At 42.4% G+C, this 17,382-nt stretch overlaps 1 protein-coding gene across 1 annotated transcript; it reads left to right on the top strand.

Moving 5' to 3' along the window:
* The first annotated feature begins 1,836 nt into the window (after nt 1-1,836).
* On the top strand, nt 1,837-15,903 carry LOC125345833 (protein lifeguard 2-like). Its single transcript, XM_048337886.1, has 9 exons — nt 1,837-2,098; nt 4,482-4,560; nt 6,171-6,224; nt 6,951-7,041; nt 9,478-9,515; nt 9,601-9,688; nt 11,722-11,811; nt 12,833-12,880; nt 15,751-15,903. Exons 1-9 carry the CDS (start codon nt 1,837-1,839, stop codon nt 15,901-15,903), a joined length of 903 nt encoding a protein of 300 aa, XP_048193843.1.
* The last annotated feature ends 1,479 nt before the right edge of the window (nt 15,904-17,382 follow it).

Below are 17,382 nucleotides of genomic sequence, written 5' to 3'. Positions count from 1 at the left end.
AGCTTTATGCCTTGACTCAGTGTTCTCAGCCCAAAATGTGCTTCCTCTCACCCTTCACGCTTGGCCCTACCTTTGAAAAACCATACAGACCTATGACATAAATTACATTGCTGATTTCCTGACTCTAAATAGCTGTTCATTTCTTGTGGGCCTTCTCTCCTTCTACTTTAGATATGCACATTTTACATATGTAGCTCCAATATGGAGAAGAGCAGCCTGAAATCAAGCTTCTCCACAGCTTCTCATGCGTGTGGAGGCTGCATAGTAATTTCCCTCCAGCCATCAGAACGACCTGCACCTACTTCCCCATAAGTAAATGTTATGTAACTGATATAACCATGCAGGGTCTCTAGAGATGGCTTGCAGTGGAATTTCCTGAACATCTTCCTCCTATGATGGCAAGACCATGCCTCCTCCCGGATGGACAGAGTAATCTTGCACCTTGCTCCTCAACATGAATTGGAGAATAAGGTATGGTCCCACTTCAACCCCCTACCCCTGAGACCCAGCACAAGTGCATCGGCCAACACACAGCTTGGCAAATTGGGCTTCACATAGAATTCCTCTCTCAGGCAGCAAGGTAAGCCAGCCACCCCATACTCCAACTGCCACTCCCTTAACTGTCATTCAGAACTCTGCTTCTCTATTCCAGTGCTTTCCTATCCTTTTGAGGGAGTGCTGGCTCAGGAGCCAGGAGCCTTCTGAAGACCAGGTGAAAGATTCCTTCTGTGATCAGACACCAAACAACTGTAGTTGGCTGAAGAAAATTCAGTTGCCTTTGGTTTTGATTGCTTTATGTGAGTGCCTTGAAAATCATACCGACTTTCACTTTTCCAGTTTGCAGGACACTGGATAAGAAACCAGATTGGTTATTTGGGCACCCTTTTGCCACTCAGTTTTAGGTGGAGGCTGCTTTCCCTGAGGATGTCTAGACTTTACCACAAAGAGAAATATTTCCTTTTCTCTTCAAAATGTAAATCTATTTGCTATTATAAGGAATAAATGATCATTGTAAAAAACAACAATACACTATACAGTATATTCCATATTGTCTGCTGTATCGCAGACAACCATCTGCTTGTAGTATCTCTCCAGTCCCTGGGAGTGTATGTGTAAAAGATTAATGTGATCTAACTAAGTACTATTCTGAAATCTATATGGATTCAAAAGTATAGCACTGCACTTTCATATCTATTCACATGTGTCCTTCTCCTGTGTCAAATTAGCCATTGCCTTACCTCCTGTTAGATGGCTGCAAATTTCTTACAGTTAAGCGTGATGAATGACATATCAAACTTCTTTTGACATGTTTCTTTGTCTGTTTGTGTGAGTACTTTTCTGGGATAAAGTGCTCCAATATATACCTACTGGGTCTAAAGTAGTGCACAGTTTGAATATGGCAGGAGGCTGCTGTAGTATGCCCTGGAGATCTCTGCCATATGGCTGCCCTAGGGCTCACTGCCTCCCAGGTACAATGGGCCCCAGTGCCTAGGATTGCTTTGGAAGCCACAAAAACATTATAATTTGTTAAAAATTATCAGAATAAACAAATACAATAAGTGTAATTGTGTGTATGTGGTGGAAGTTCATCCTCACCAAAAGGTTAATTTCATAATAAGATGCAAATTAGTTTACAGTATTATATTTATGTTTCACCTTATTATAAGTATATGTATATATTTACCATGTATTCACCTAAATATTTAACACCAACTTGGTAAGCTCTGAGCCAAGGGAGTTCCACTTGGTAAACTAGTACCTGAATGTTATGAGGATGGTAAGGTGTTGGAAGTGTGATTATAAGAGCATGAATAACAGTTTTTCTTCTTCAGGAAGATGGACTTGGAGGTCAGGGAGACAACAGACGTTAGTTTGGGAGATCACCTGGCTCAAAAAGGAGAAGATAAAGATACCCAAGTCCAATCTGCTCAGCCCTACATGTCTTCACATCAAGACAGGACACAAGACACTAGAGGGAGACCATATTTACAGGCTACTAAGCATACAAATGTGTATGTAATACACATTTCAGAAGAGAGAAACTCAAATGAGAACAATAATGCAACCAGTCCATTCTCAGATGCATCTATTCGCAGAGGTAAGAATAAAGAAATTAGAAATTACCTTTCTAGAAAAAAAGATCAAATGTTGTCTTAAAATAGTTCCAAGGATTTAGTTTTGTGGTTTATTTCTTCTACTCTTCCTTTATCATGAATCCCGATAGCTGGCTCTCATAATAGAGTATTCCAAACTTGTCCAGGAAATTCAAAAATTCATAATAAACATATGGTAAATAACTTCTGGATTTTTTTAAAATATGAGTTAGTCACTGATTGTAAATCAGAATGACAGGCATGTGCCAATGCATTCATCTTTTTCTTGGTTAAAGTGGGGTTTCTGAACTTTTTGCTTCAACCAGAATCTTCCTGATCTTTGCTTCCTGAGTAGCTAGGATTATAGGCATAAGCCACTGAGCCAGATTGCATCCAACTATTTTAAATTAACTTTTGTTCATAGCCCCCAAAAAAGATCCATATCATCCTTCTCTATGTGCATGTCCAGTGGTCCCAGCACCATGTTTTGAAATGCCTAAATCTTTTTTTTCTTTTCTCTTCATCAAATTGTTTGATGGAACAATTTGTTGGAATTAATTGACCATAGAATAAGGCTTTCATCTCTAGGCTTTTTACTCTGTTCTATTTGTCTACATGTCTATTCTTTTAAGGCTGAGCCACATTAATATTTATTCCTTTTCAGTCTGCCACATAGTGATTATTTTAATACAGGTACTACAACTTAGACACATATAGTCTGCGATTCTGATTAGGAAGGTAAGTGTCATACTTCCTATGCACAGAACTGCTTACAAAAACAAGATTCCACCTCCTATAAGTTAACATTTTTTAAAAAGCATTGTTATTATAAAAGTGATGTACAGAAGGGTTATAGTTGCATAAATTAGGTAAAGAATACATTTATTTTCTAACAATGTTATCCCTTCTTTCACTCCCAGTTCTTTTTTCCTATTCCTACCCACAAGTTGTATAGTTCATTTTCAACAGTGTCCAGTGAGTATCACTGCTGCATTTGTTCATCCTTTGTCCCACCATTTCTGTGCCCCCCTTGCCTTCCCAAAGACAGATAAACTTACAAACAAGACAAAATGAAAGAAAAACAAAAATAGCAACAAAGAAAAAAACACTGTTCCACTTCTTGGATTTCATTTCAATAAATATGTTTGTATGATCCCATAGGCATTTATATGAGCATATTGGCATTGTACTTTTTTTGTTCCTCTCCTAAGAATATCCTCCTCTGGTCTCACTATGTTATAACTTAATTTTTTTCTGCTGTTCCTAGGGCTTGAACCCTGCACCTTGGTGCTCTCCCTGAGCTTCTTTTGCTCAAGGCTAGTGCTCTACCACTGGAGCCACAGAGCCACTTCTGGCTTTTTTTGAGTAGTTCATTAGAGATAAGAGTTTCACCCAGTTGCTTCAAACCAAGATCCTCAGATCTTAGCCTCCTGAGTAGCCAGGATTACAGGCATGAGCAACTGGTGCCCATCTTATAACTTAATTTTAAACACATTTCATTTCTTCCTTTTGAAATAAGGATAATGCCACAATGAGAGGAAGATGGCCAGGGGCATGGTCAGAAGGCCCAAGGAGATCTGTGATGTAAGAAGGAAGGAAGCAAAGTCTTTCTGTGAACTGCTTTGCAGGTCATTCACATGGAACTCTCTGGTCTGACTTTGAATTTGTCAAGTTCTCTAGCTTCTGTCTCAGTCCATAGAAGGAAAGGGAGCTGCATAGGGCAGGTAGGCTGGAAAGAGAAGAGGCCGATTAGCTCTGCAAACTCCACAGCACCAGGCCATCTCTGAGGAGCTAGTGTCCTCTCCCTGTGCTGCTCCTTCTGTGCATTAGAGTGGCTGGATCCATAGTGATGGGCCCACCACACACTGGGAATCATTTTGATCCTAAGGAAGATGGGGTATGCATAGTGCAGAATTACTACAGAATTATTTCTACTACAGAATTACTCAAACCCTTCAGTTTGTCTTTGAAATTTTGGAGCTTCTATGAATAAACCCTAAGGTCTCCAATAAACACCTTGAACAGCTAAGTAGACTCTTCTAGTGTTTACTTATTTTATCCTTGGGATGGAGTCTTTCCATATTGCCCAAATGGCTCTAGAACTCCTGCACTCAATTAACCTTCCTGCCTCAGCCTTCTGATTAGCTGGGACCATAGGCACATGCCGTGCTGGACCTACAAACAAGTGCCACAGCACGCAGGTGTGGTGAAATATTATTTAAAAGTTCTGCAGATTTGTACTTTTGTTGTTATTCTATTTGCCAATGAAAAACTAGCCCTGCCCACACTCCAATAGGAAAAGTTCCTTTCATTTATATCCAAGATAGTTACATTTATAGTTTCATTTTTCAATATTGTAGTATAAAAATAATGTTTTTATCTCCTCAGCCTTCATTATAAAAGTGTTCCTCATCGTGTGCATTCAGCTGTTAGTCACTGCCATAGTCATCAGCATTTTTCTTTTCTGGTAAGTCTTTATCACATACTCTCACTGAATCAGCTTGCTTTAATTTTGATCATTTAGGATAGTATATATTTTTTCTTAACCATTTTTGTGGGGAGAGGGGTACTGGGGCTTGAACTCAAGGTTTAGGTACTACCTCTTAGCTAGTTAGCTCAAGGCTGACATTATACCACTTGAGCCACACTCTACTTCTATCTTTTTTTGTGGTTAATGGAGACAACTGTCTAATGGACTTTCCTGCCCAGAGCTCAGCCTCCTGTATAGCTAGGAATACCCGTGTTAAGCCACCAGCACCCAACACCATTCATTCTTTTTTTTTTTTTTGGCCAGTCCTGGGGCTTGGACTCAGGGCCTGAGCACTGTCCCTGGCTTCTTTTTGCTCAGGCTAGCACTCTTCCACTTGAGCCACAGCGCCACTTCTGGCCATTTTCTGTATATGTGGTGCTGGGGAATCGAACCCAGGGCCTCATGTATATGAGGCAGGCACTCTTGCCTCTAGGCCATATCCCCAGCCCACCATTCATTCTTAATCACTGTCTTCTAGACATATTTCTGAAGGTTTGTGTTGTGATGTGTGTGTGTGTGTGTGTGTGTGTGTGTGTGTGTGTGTGTGTGCTAGTACTGTGGTTTGAACTCAGAGTCCTGAGTTCTTGCTTGACTTTTTGCTCAAGGCTGGCCCTCTATCACTTGAGCCATGCCTCCACTTCCATTTTTGTTGGGTAACTGGAGATAAGCAGGTCTCAAGGACTTTCTTGCCTGGCCTGGCTTTGAACTTTAATCTCAGCTTCCTGCTTACCTAGGCTTACAGGCTTGAGTCACTAGTACCCAATTTAAGAAGATTTGTCTTCTGAAGCAACCACTAGACCAAGGTGGTGGTAGATTTCTAGAATTTTACTTGTCTTTCTGAACCAAGAACTTGCTTCTCTTATTTGGAGCATTATTTTTTCAGTCTTCCTCGAGCTACTTTCACAGATGAAACTGGATAAAGGGAAACAAGTGGGATTGTGGAGATATAGGAGGCTGAAAGGCTGTTAAATCCAGGAATTTAAGAGAGAAGTTGGGCCCATCACTGCTTCCACATAAGCTCTGAAAGTTCGGATTTACAAAATGAACCATGAGCTGATGTATTTCACTTTGCACACATCCCAATCTCAGTATTTGCATTAGTTGACATTTGACGAATAGCTGAGCTTCATGCTGCATGTATGAAATCCCAGCCCTCAAGTGGCCGAAACAGGAAGATTGCAGGTTCTAAGCCAGCTTGGGCTACATAGTGAGATCCTGCATCAAAACAAAAATAAAACAAACACAACCAAAAATCCAAAATTGCTTTTGACTCCAATTTATGAAAGTACTTTTTTAATAAATCTATTGGGAGGGAGCTAGGGACTTGAGGCTGGACTATATGCATGGCAAGCACATGTGCTCTACTACAGAGTTCCTCTGGCAACTTATTATTTCTCTCTTAAGAAACGTTCGCTCTTGTGTCCCTAATAGGCTTTTTTCATCATTTAGGGCTTACCCATGCATCTCACCATGTTGCCTTGCTTCAATTTATGTAGATAGCAAAAGCCTATCTGTGGTATAAACTTGTATTTGTTTATTTTAACCAGGAACGATTTAAGGGTATGGGTATTGGCAAACCCTTGGTTCACCTATGCATTCCTGTAAGTACCTTTAATTGATTTTAATAAAACAGTTTGTCTATTAGCAACTGATGAGAGTTTAATGCCATTTGTTGAGATAAAGTCTAATACTCTTGAGTAATTTATAGAGATGGAAGGGAAATGAATTCGTGCTTTTCCCAGGTAGGGTTAGTGGTGTGTGGGGGTGAGGGTGAGGAGACATCACCATAAAGTGGTAGCACTAAGAAGGCTTCTATCCACGCATTCCTGAGAGCATAGTTCTAAGCTTGCGTTGTGGTGGTGATTACATAGATCTACACAGATACGTATGCATAGTTCTTTGTCAAAGAATTTACCCACTATCTCAATGTGGGTAATCATGTTACCCCTACACACCTTAAATTTTAAATCACACCATTGATTTTTTACTCTTGTATGATACACTGTAACCACTGGAGGAATTTAATTGCAGGTTGCACAAAGCTTGTCTGTCTCTTGCAACTTCCTGTGAATGTAGAATTCTTTTTCAAATGAAAAAAGTTTTAAATGTCCTACAAGCCATCTGGGGATGGCAATGGAAAAGTTAATTTTAAAAAGCTCGAAAAGAGAGGGAGAGGTAAAGGAATTAATATTTTTGTTCACTTTAAAAATCCAGATAAAAATCATTCAACAATACATAGCAGTATCTATGTTCATTTATTCGTCTGTACATAATACTGGATATAAACAGGGGAAGCCAATAACACATGTTTTTACATTATCCTCTAGCCCAGCCTTCTTTATTATACTGATTTTACTTGCTTGCTGTGAGCATCTCCGCCGTCAGGTGCCTACAAATTACATTCTCCTGGGATTGTTTGTAAGTAACCCCTGTTAGCATCATCTGTGTCAGCTCACCTCTGATCTATACTGCTATTACGTTTCCTGCAGAGTAACAGGTCATATGTGTTGGTGAAACATTTTCTTCCCATGTGCTGCAGGATATTGCCCCCCATTTTCTGGTGAGTTAGGAGGATTGGGGACCCCAGGCTTCTGCTTGCTGCTTTGTTCAGGCAAACACAATCCCTCACAAGTGAGGGACATGTTTCCAGAGAGTTAAGTCCACCAGATTTCTGCGAGGTACAACAAACAGCAGTTGAACAGTCAGTTCCACGTGTAGCTCACAAACTCATGACCTAGAAACACGATTTTCTTTATTTTTGTATACCTTATTTCAATTTCAAGTCCTCCTGGGAACAGAAGTCATCTTTAAGCTCAGGATGTCTCCCAATTCCACACCTTTTCTCTCAATTCAGTGGTTTCTCCCCACCTCACTCTTCCTGACCCCACTCCAGTGTCAGAGTTGGGGCAGAGGTGGAAACAGGGCATGTAGTCCTTGGCTCACCCCATTTACCCATACTCTGGCTCCTGGTTCCCCATTGCTCATCACTGTGTACTTCCCTGACATTCAAGGCTACCCTAAGGTCTACAAAACCATGTAACTCCCTTGCTAACACCCAATCTTTTTGTTCTGCGGGTGGGCTGGTTGGGGAGAGGGCAGGATTTTACCACTTCTCAGCACATCCTTGGGCTCCTAGATTCCCTGAATTTCCTGGAAGGTCACAGGGCTCCTACCGGAACTTGGCAGCATCTAAGTCATCCTCCAAACTTGACTCCCACACCAGAAGCAGTCCAAAGCCTCTGCTCCTGGAGGCCTGGGTCTCCTAGAAGCTCACTGGTAGCAGTTGCCAGGATGTTTTGCTTCTCTTGGGAGGTCAGGGTGGTGTTAGCATTTGGGTTTCTGTTTCTTCCAAATGTCAGTGTTGGGGCTGGGAATATGGCCTAGTGGCAAGAGTGCTTGCCTTGTATACATGAAGCCCTGGGTTCCATACCCCAGCACCACATATATAGAAAATGGCCAGAAGTGGTACTGTGGCTCAAGTGGCAGAGTGCTAGCCTTGAGCAAAAAGAAGCCAGGGACAGTGCTCAGGCCCTGAGTCCAAGGTCCAGGACTGGCAAAAAAAAAAAAAAAAAATCAGTGTTGACCATCCTTTTCTATGAAGAGTTACTTTTTTTTTTTTTTTTTTGGCCAGTCCTGGGCCTTGGACTCAGGGCCTGAGCACTGTTCCTGGCTTCTTCCCGCTCAAGGCTAGCACTCTGCCACTTGAGCCACAGCGCCGCTTCTGGCCGTTTTCTGTATATGTGGTGCTGGGGAATCGAACCTAGGGCCTCATGTATCCGAGGCAGGCACTCTTGCCACTAGGCTATATCCCCAGCCCCCGAAGAGTTACTTTTGCCAACTTGTTTATCCCTATCTGGTTCTATATTGTACTTGAGGTAGCCCATACAAACCAGATGACCAGGTGAATTGATGGAGAGATCTGATGGAAGAAAGAATAGGATAGGAAAACAAACATAGTGATTAGACTCATGTGCAAAACACATGAAGTCCTCTAAGCAGGAGTGTCCTGATCCTTGATTGGGCCTTGCTGGCCCAACAAGCAAAGATTCATGACCAGCATCTGTCCCAATCCAAACTCCACTGTGATTCACATGTTGGAAGAAACACACACACACACACACACACACACACACACACACACTTTTGTGTGCTGGAGTTTGGAGAAATATGATGGAATTGAGTCAGAGGGGAGAAAGGAAATACTTTGTGAGGAAGGTTGGAAGTGAGTGCCATATGAAAGTATCGTGTGCACATGGGGTTTAGATATTATTTTTCCTCTAATGGAAGTAAAGTCAGCTTACTTAGGTAAACTTAACAAAAGAATCAGGAAATTTACCAGTTGGGCCTGAAAATCCAGAAAGGAGACCCAGGATTTTGGGGTTGCGGTTCTTTGCCAGCCTCTGACCCTGCCCATCATGGGCTAGCTGGAGAAGTTCTAGCTTTGGTTAGGGTGTGCCTTTCTTTTTCTTCCCTTAGATTAGATTTTTTTTCTTGGTCCTTTTTATGAACCAGTAGGTCCTTCAAGTCCTCCTTTTTGTCTCTCTGACAGTGTCCTGTGGGCTGGGGAACTTCTCCAACCCCTACTTGTCATCCCCACCACTGTGGGGGTGGGGGAGGACTGTGGACCTCACATAGCATGGTGCTCAACTGGCCCCGCTGCCTCTAGTCTAGTCCCACGTGGGGAGGGCATGACCTCCAGTGCAGCCCTCCTGCAAACCCTCCTGTGCACATTTCCTCTCACTCCCTTAGACTCTGCCCAAATGTGCACACTTTAAGTCAACTCCTCTGGACTCTGGGGATCAGCCTCAGACCCCTAATAGCAGGCTTCTGACTGATTGTAAATTTTGTCTTCAGACAGTTCTTCAAGGTCTGCTGCTAGGCACCATATCAGTGTAAGTTTTTTACTCTATGTTTCCTTGTACTGTGTGCCCTTTTTGTTGAACGTATGTGAAAAATAACCCTGGTCTCTGGTTCTAGTTTCTTTGACGTCGAAGAAGTGTTATGGGCCGCAGGAATAACCTCTATGGTGACCATAGGGCTCACTTTATTTGCTCTACAAACAAAAGTACGTATTACTGAAACCCATTTCTCTCACAGGGAGTGTACTGGATGTGTACCCATGTTCCTCCTGACCTTTGCATTCCTCCCTGAACTTTGCTGTCTTGTGGGCCTCACTACCACAGCCCTCTGGCCCTCAGGCTTTCTGTGACAGTAGGAGCCCCAGCTGAAGACTGGAGGAAGGAGAAAGGCATTTACTTCCACAACACCTTCCAACAAGTTCCTGTTGGGTTTGTCATGTTCCTTATACAGATTCACTTTCCCAAACCAAACAACCCAAAGTCAACCCCAAACAACCCAAGACCCAGGCTTCCTGTCCTATTCCCTTTGGGCACACAGGTCACAGCTCTTTGATTGCAAGCCCAGCTCTACTTGTGCTGGTTTCCTGCAGATACTGCTGTAAGTGTTTCTATGCAAGCCTTTTCAAATTATCCTAGTTAAGTACCCATCTGTTCCCTGCTGGGGCCTTCCCTCATACAGGGAGTTTGAACTTCAAAGGCTGCAACAGTTCACCAGCACTCAAAAGTGCCTAGATTCCCCAATTCAGGACTATTGCTTCCTTCTTTAGTCCTTCCTTCCTTCCTTCCTTCCTTCCTTCCTTCCTTCCTTCCTTCCTTCCTTCCTTCCTTCCACCCTTCCTCCCTCCCTCTCTTTCTCCCCCTCTTTTTCTATATCTCCTCCCTCCCTCCCTCCCTCCCTCCCTCCCTCCCTCCCTCCCTCCCTCCCTCCCTCCCTCCCTCCCTCCATCCCTCCCTTCCTTCCTTCCTTTTCTTTCTCTCTTTCTTGTGCCAGTCCTGGGGCTTGAGCTCAGGGCCTGGGCACTGTTCCTGAGCTTTTGTGTCCCACTTCCAGCTTTTTGGTGGGTTATTTGGAGGGAAGAGCCACACAGGCTTTGCTGGCTTTGAACTGATGGCAGCCTCCTGAGTAGCTAGGATTACAGGTGTAAGACACCAGTGCCTGGCTTTTTCTTTGCTTTTTTTGGGTGCTACGGATCAAATCCAGGGCTTTGGGGTGCCAGGTAAACACTGTACAGCAGAAGTGCATCCCTGCCAGAACTAGTTGTTTTTAACTGTGATGTCAGAGTCTCTCCAGCCTGAAGATGCTCCGTGAGACTTAGTGAAGTCTTTTCAGCCAGAACTGTTCTTTAGTTCTGGCTGCTTTACTGCATCATCCTATTTTTCTCAGTCCTGAACATCTTTTTCTACATTTTTATCTAGCCAAAAAGCTGAGAAGAGTGATGTTAGGAAAAAAAGTTCCTTATTGCCCAAGCTGATTTAGGTCACTGAACATAAAGGCAAGACCAAAATTCACAGTAATGAGTTACAAAGAATTGTTATTGCTTTGAAAGCTTAGTATAGATTTTTATATATGTATACATCTCCTTTTGATAGTTCAGCTGGTAGATTTGAGGACTGTAAAAATGAATGTATTATAAATACAAAATATATAGTATTATAAATATATTAATATATAAGACATAACCAATTAGTATAGTAAAATTAATATATTTATTATGATATTAATTATATATGTTAACAGTCTATATTATAATATATAATAATGTAATATATGATATATATGTGACAATACCCAGATAACATTTGGTATATCTCACTCCATTAATATTTTCTATGCATATGCTCTTAAAAATACAAATAATTCTGATCATACTATACATACACATTTAAATCCTACTTAGTGGATATACCTTTTATAGTAAGGGAAATTTCATATGAGTAATAAAAATAGTAATAAATAATTAGTGCAATGAGTCCCCAATGTTAGTTGTGGCTCCCATCATTTATTCATTCCCATGCTCCTATGTTTTCCTCCCTCTTGAAGAAAATCCCAGTCAGTGTAATATTTTTTATGTGGCAGTTTCCAGTGGGGGTTAATGGAGCTTCATAGTTCTCTGAATTTACCAAAGCAAACTGTTAGCAATGGGCTGATTCCTATCTCTGGGGAATAAAATGCATCTCTTAACATCCTGACATTCCTTCTAGATGATAATGGAGATGTTTGCTGTTTGTGTTTCCTCAGTGGGACTTTACCTTGCTAAATGGAGTGCTGTTTGTTTTCCTCTGTATTCTTATGCTCTACGGAATTATCTTAATCTTCATACGCTCTTATGTAAGTGGCGTTTGGGGAGCCCTTTAAAACATTGTTAAAAGTCTAGGTGAAGTACTGGCTGTGTGCATCCGGGTCTTGTGAGAAGCAGACATGTCTTGGGGCTAAGCAGGTAGGAGTTTTAAGAGTAGAAAGGTTCACGAAAGAAAGGACGACGACACCTGCAAGCTGGGTAAGTTGGGCGCCCAGGATGGCACCTTTGACCCCCAGGTGAAGGAGAGTGAAGGCAGGTGGGATGGGAGCCTTCTAAACATGATGCAGTCATAGAAAGCTCAGCAAGGCCCTCACCTCTCCCAGGAAAGGCCTTGCTGTTTCCAGCCAGTGGTGTGTAAGTTGCTTATGACACACCTTGGTGGCTGCAGAGCCCAACAGCTGGAGCCCATGGTCCCCTCCTTGACCTCCTTGTATGTGAAGGTCTGAAAGTCCATCCTAGGGGCTACCATCGTGGGGGAGGTACTACAAACAGGGATTTAGTGTGTGAATATTGAGCTCCTGCTTTAGATGATGGCTCTTCCTCAAGAGAACCTTGAGGTGACCTGTTTGAAGGGGGTCAGGCTGACTCCCTCCCATGTTCCGGTACTTGTTTGTTGGGAGGCACAGTGGAGGGAGAGATGGGCTCCTCGGCTTTCTCCATTAACAGCATTGAGGAGGCTCCTTAGTGTCCCAGTCCAGCGTGTTCTCCTTTGCTCTATGTTTATGAGCTCTTGCTGGATGTCAGATGTTGGCCTATGTGTTTTTCACACAGGCATCAATCACATAGAACTCCTACAACATTCCTGAAAGTAAATTCCTGACTGTCTCTTTTATGGATAAGGAAATAAGCTGAGAGAAATGAATCCTTTGGAGGGTTCTTCTGGGTAGTAAAGGGTAGAGGTGATGGGGAGGCCACACCTCTGTGACTCCACAGTGCCAGCTCTGATTTTTCCAATGTCAGGTCCTTATCTGATGGCAGTGACCTAAGTGAGCCCTTTTGTTATTCCAAATCTTCTTAAGCTCTAATTGTTTCCTCCTTCTCTCCCCACAGTGGCTGCATCTCCTGTATGCTGCACTTGGTGCTCTGGTCTTCTCCCTCGTAAGTCCATCTCTCCCTCTCTGATGAAGAATGTGTCATGTGCATGGGCAGGCGGTGTTCTGGTCAGGGGGAGTCAGTGATTTGCTGGAAACTCCAGCAACGCCCTGGCGCCTTCAACCACTCATGTTCTCTTGTTTTGTTTTGTTTTTTTGGCCAGTCCTGGGGCTTGGACTCAGGGCCTGAGCACTGTCCCTGGCTTCTTTTTGCTCGAGGCTAGCACCCTACCACTTGAGCCACAGCGCCACTTCTGGCCATTTTCTATATATATGTGGTGCTGGGGAATTGAACCCAGGGCCTCATGTGTACGAGACAAACACTTTTGCCACTAGGCCATATCCCCAGCCCCCCAACCACTCATGTTCGCAAGCAGAGCACCCTCAGGAGGCCTGGAGGGCCATGCTGACACACAAAAGCATGGCTTTTCTTGAGATGGTCAGTGTTGAAGAAGAGATCATTCATAGGCCTGGAAGCTTACTGTTGCAGATGTGGCTTCAGTTTTCCCTATAAGACACTGTTGCATTCTTATTCCTTCCCTGCAGGAACTTCTGCAGGAACTAGTAGAGGTCACTATGGATATACCTGAGAATAGCTTTCCTCCTATCTATCATCCATCTATTTATCATACCTCTATCATCTATCTATTTATCATCTATCTATCTAATCTATGTATCTATTTATCTGTCTGTCTGTCTCTGTCTCTGTCTCTGTCTCTGTCTCTCTCTCTCTGGGTGTAGGTCCTCAGCCTTGAATTCAGGGCCTGGGCACTATCTCTGAGCTTCTTTGCTCTAGGCTGGCACTCTACTACTAGAGCTATAGCTCCACTTCTGATTTTTTTTTTTGAGTAGTTAGTTGGAAATAAAAAGTCTCATGACTTTCCTTCCCAGGCTGGCTTCAAATCTTGTTTCTCAAATCTCAGTTGCCTGAGTAGTCAGGATTGCAGGTGTGATCCACTGGTGCCTGGCTTAGTCCCATCTCTTTCTGTCCTGTCTTTACTGTGTTTTATTGTTGTTGTTATTTTTAGTAGTAGTAGTAGCAGCAGCAGCAGCAGTAGCAGCAGCAGTACCAGGGCCCTGAATTCAAGCCTCAAGCTCATTTCATTTCTTTGCTAACAGCTAGTGCTCCTCACTTGAGCCATGCTTCCAGTCTAGCTTTTTGAGTTAGAACCAGGTCTGTTCATAAGTAGAGTACATCATCATCATCATCATCATCATCATCATCATCATCATCATCATCATGACTTTGCAGTCCTGGGGCTTGCACTCAGGGCCTGAGCACTGTCCCTGGCTTCTTTTTGCTCAAGGCTAGCACTCTGCCACTTGGAGCCACAGCGCCACTTCTGGCCATTTTCTGTATATGTGGTGCTGGGGAATTGAACCCAGGGCTTCATGTATAGGAGTCAAATACTCTTGCCACTAAGCCATATCCCCAGCCCTTGTGGCTTTTCCTGTTTATGTTGTGCTGACGAATCGAACCCAGGGCTTCATGCATACGAAGCAAGTGCTCTACCACTAGGCCATATTCCCAACCTATATGTAGCATTCTACTTTGGTTCTTTCATTTAAAAAATAACACAGGGCTGGGAATGTGGGTCTGTGGTAGAATGCTTGCCTCGTATGCATGAAGCCCTGGGTTCGATTCCTCAGTACCACATAAACAGAAAAAACCCACAAGTGGTGCTGTGGCTCCAATAGTAGAGTGCTAGCCTTGAGCAAAAGAAGCTCAGGGACAAAAAAAATAAATAAAAAATAAAATAAATAAATAAAGTTTTACTTCAAGAAAAAAAAAAAAAAAAAAAAAAGAAGCTCAGGGACAGTGCCCAGGCCCTGAGTGCAAGCCCCAGGACTGCAAAGTGATGATGATGATGATGATGATGATGATGATGATGATGTACTCTACTTATGAACAGACCTGGGTCTAACTCATTCTTTCAAAGAACTGCATGGTATTCTATTGTTTGTTTTCATCATGTCATCTCTTTTATGATTTTAAAGCTTTGTTATGGTATCACGGCTAAAATTCAGGATATTGTGCATGCTAGGAAAATACTCTTTTCAGTTACATACACCTACAGCTGCCAAGGTTCTTTGTAAAGAAATTTATTTTGAAAATTTCTAAACATACTCAAATATAGAAAATGGCATAATGATCCCCATAATCATCACTAAAATTTTAACCATCTACATTTTGCTTTATTGTATTTCTTTTGATTGTTGTTGTAATTGTGTCTTCTAAATGTTGGGAAATTTTTATACTAGGAGATTAGGTCTCATTTCTTCTCCTATTATAAAGAAAACTGGTCTGTAACAGTCTTCCTTTATTGGGTGTGCTCAGCTGTTGTGTGTGATGTTGGCTGCTCTGTCTTGTGGCTTGTTTCAAGCAATTTGTTTCCACACAAAAGTAGGCTGGTGTTCTTTTGTTTTCCATTTGTAGGCTGAGCAAAACTCTTGAAGGTTGCCCAACACCAAAAAAAATAGCTAGAGGAAGAATCTTTTCTATCTCTGTCTCTCTCATATTGTGTGTGTGTGTGTGTGTGTGTGTGTGTGTGTGTATGTGTGTGTGTGTTTTGTTTTGCCAGTCCCTGGCTTCTTTTTGCTGAAGGCTAGCACTTTACCACTTGAGCCACAGAGCCATTTCCCGCTTTTTCTGTTTATGTAGTGCTGAGGAATCGAACCCAGGGCTTCATGCATGCTAGGCAAGCATTCTACCACTAAGTCACATTCCTAGCCCCTTGTGTGTCTATTTTAACTACTGCAGTTGTATGCATATTTGTGTGTGCAAGGAAGTGAGGCAGGGCACTGCACTTTCAGACCATAAAGATAGCTATATTCATGTACAATTTCAGTATCTAATTTTTCTTCTCTCTTTTCAAGTACTTGGTGGTGGATGTGCAAATTATGGTGGGAGGCCGCCATCATTACTCCCAGCTGGACCCTGAAGAGTATGTTTTTGCTGCCCTGAACATCTACTTGGACATTGTCAACCTTTTCCTTTTTATTTTGCAACTAATTGGAATGGGGAGGTAGTCTTATGGCCCGATGGGCTTGCCTGGGTAAGAGAAGAAGGAAGGGTATGCATGAGTTGGTGCCAGGCTCAAGCATGCAAAGGTTACTGCTTCCTAAGCACTTTTATTAGAAAAAAAAAATTAAGGATACTTATTTCTGGCCACATGAATCCGAGTGTTCTGTAGATGGTAGCTGTTGCTGTTGCATTTTTAGTTCTATTATCACATAACAAAAACTTTTGGGGGATATTTCTGATATAAATTCAGAAGATGAGTTTCGCAAATATATGTGTTTTTAAGATACTCATGCTTCGTTTTGGGGGCATTACTTAAAAGCTGTAAACATCTTTCTACTTGAATAAAACTGGTTACAGAAATCCAAATTTACCTTTCTTTTCCCATATTCTGTGGCAATATTTCAGCACCTGGTGTGTGTGTGTGTGTGTGTGTGTGTGTGTGTGTGTGTGTGTGTGTGCGCTTATGTGTGCATGCACACACCAGTACTGGGGCTTAAACTCAGGGCCTGGAGGCTGTCACTTAACTTTTTGCTGAAGGCTGATGCTACTTGAGCCACAACTCCACTTCTGGCTTTGTACTGGTTAGTTGGAGATAAAGAGTCTCAAGGACTTTCTTGCCCAACCTGGCTTCACACTGAGCTTCTCAGATCTCAGTCTCCTGAATAGCTAGGATTACAGGTGTGGGCCACTGGTGTCTGGATCCAACTTACCCATTTTTTAAGTGCACAGTTCAGGAGGGTCAAGTATATATCATTGCACTAACTAATTTCTGGAACAAATTCCGATTTCATAAAACCAAAAGCTCTATAATAGATACTCCTTAAATAAGAATTCCTGTAATATTCTGAATTGATATGTACTTATATTTTATACCAGTTTATATTCTTGAAGTTCATATTCTATATAGCTCTTTACCTCCATCCAAGAGCCTCACAGCTGGTGGGAGTAAGATGATGAGACAAAATTTTAATCAGATGTAAAAGCTTATGCTTTCAAACACATCACTTGCATCCCTGCTTCATCTATTCTAGTTTCAAATTCTGGGCCAGGCAGTCTTTGGTGTTTGTCCTAGCAGGAAGAATATTGTATGGCTGCAGGATGAACAAGGGCACTAAGCAGGCCCATTACTTGTGTGCTTGAGGGAACTGGGAAGGGAACTAGAAAGATGGCTGTGTCCTATGAGGGCCCTCAAATAGTCCCAAAACATTTAAGATCTTGTAGGCACAAGGATTTGATTTCAGTATGGCTTTAGAACTAGTGTGGTTATGGTGGGTAGGTTAGGGTAGAAAAGTGGGAAGAGGGCAGAAAGGGTTCAGAATGAGGGCTAAGAAAACCTAGGCTTACAACAGTAAAGGGCAGAACTAGGGTGCTAAGTGGGGGGGGTAGGTAGAGTGAGCTAATCATACATGATCAAGATAATGAAAAAAAGCTGCTGCTGTCTGGAATGGGTCTCAGAACAGGAAACATTAGGGATGTCCCAGGTT

This window comes from Perognathus longimembris, chromosome 2 (genome assembly GCF_023159225.1).
Source record: "Perognathus longimembris pacificus isolate PPM17 chromosome 2, ASM2315922v1, whole genome shotgun sequence".
In the NCBI taxonomy this organism is placed as follows: Eukaryota; Metazoa; Chordata; class Mammalia; order Rodentia; family Heteromyidae; genus Perognathus; species Perognathus longimembris.
The sequence above is the reverse complement of the archived record's forward strand: the minus strand, read 5'-3'. Positions and strand labels throughout refer to the sequence as shown.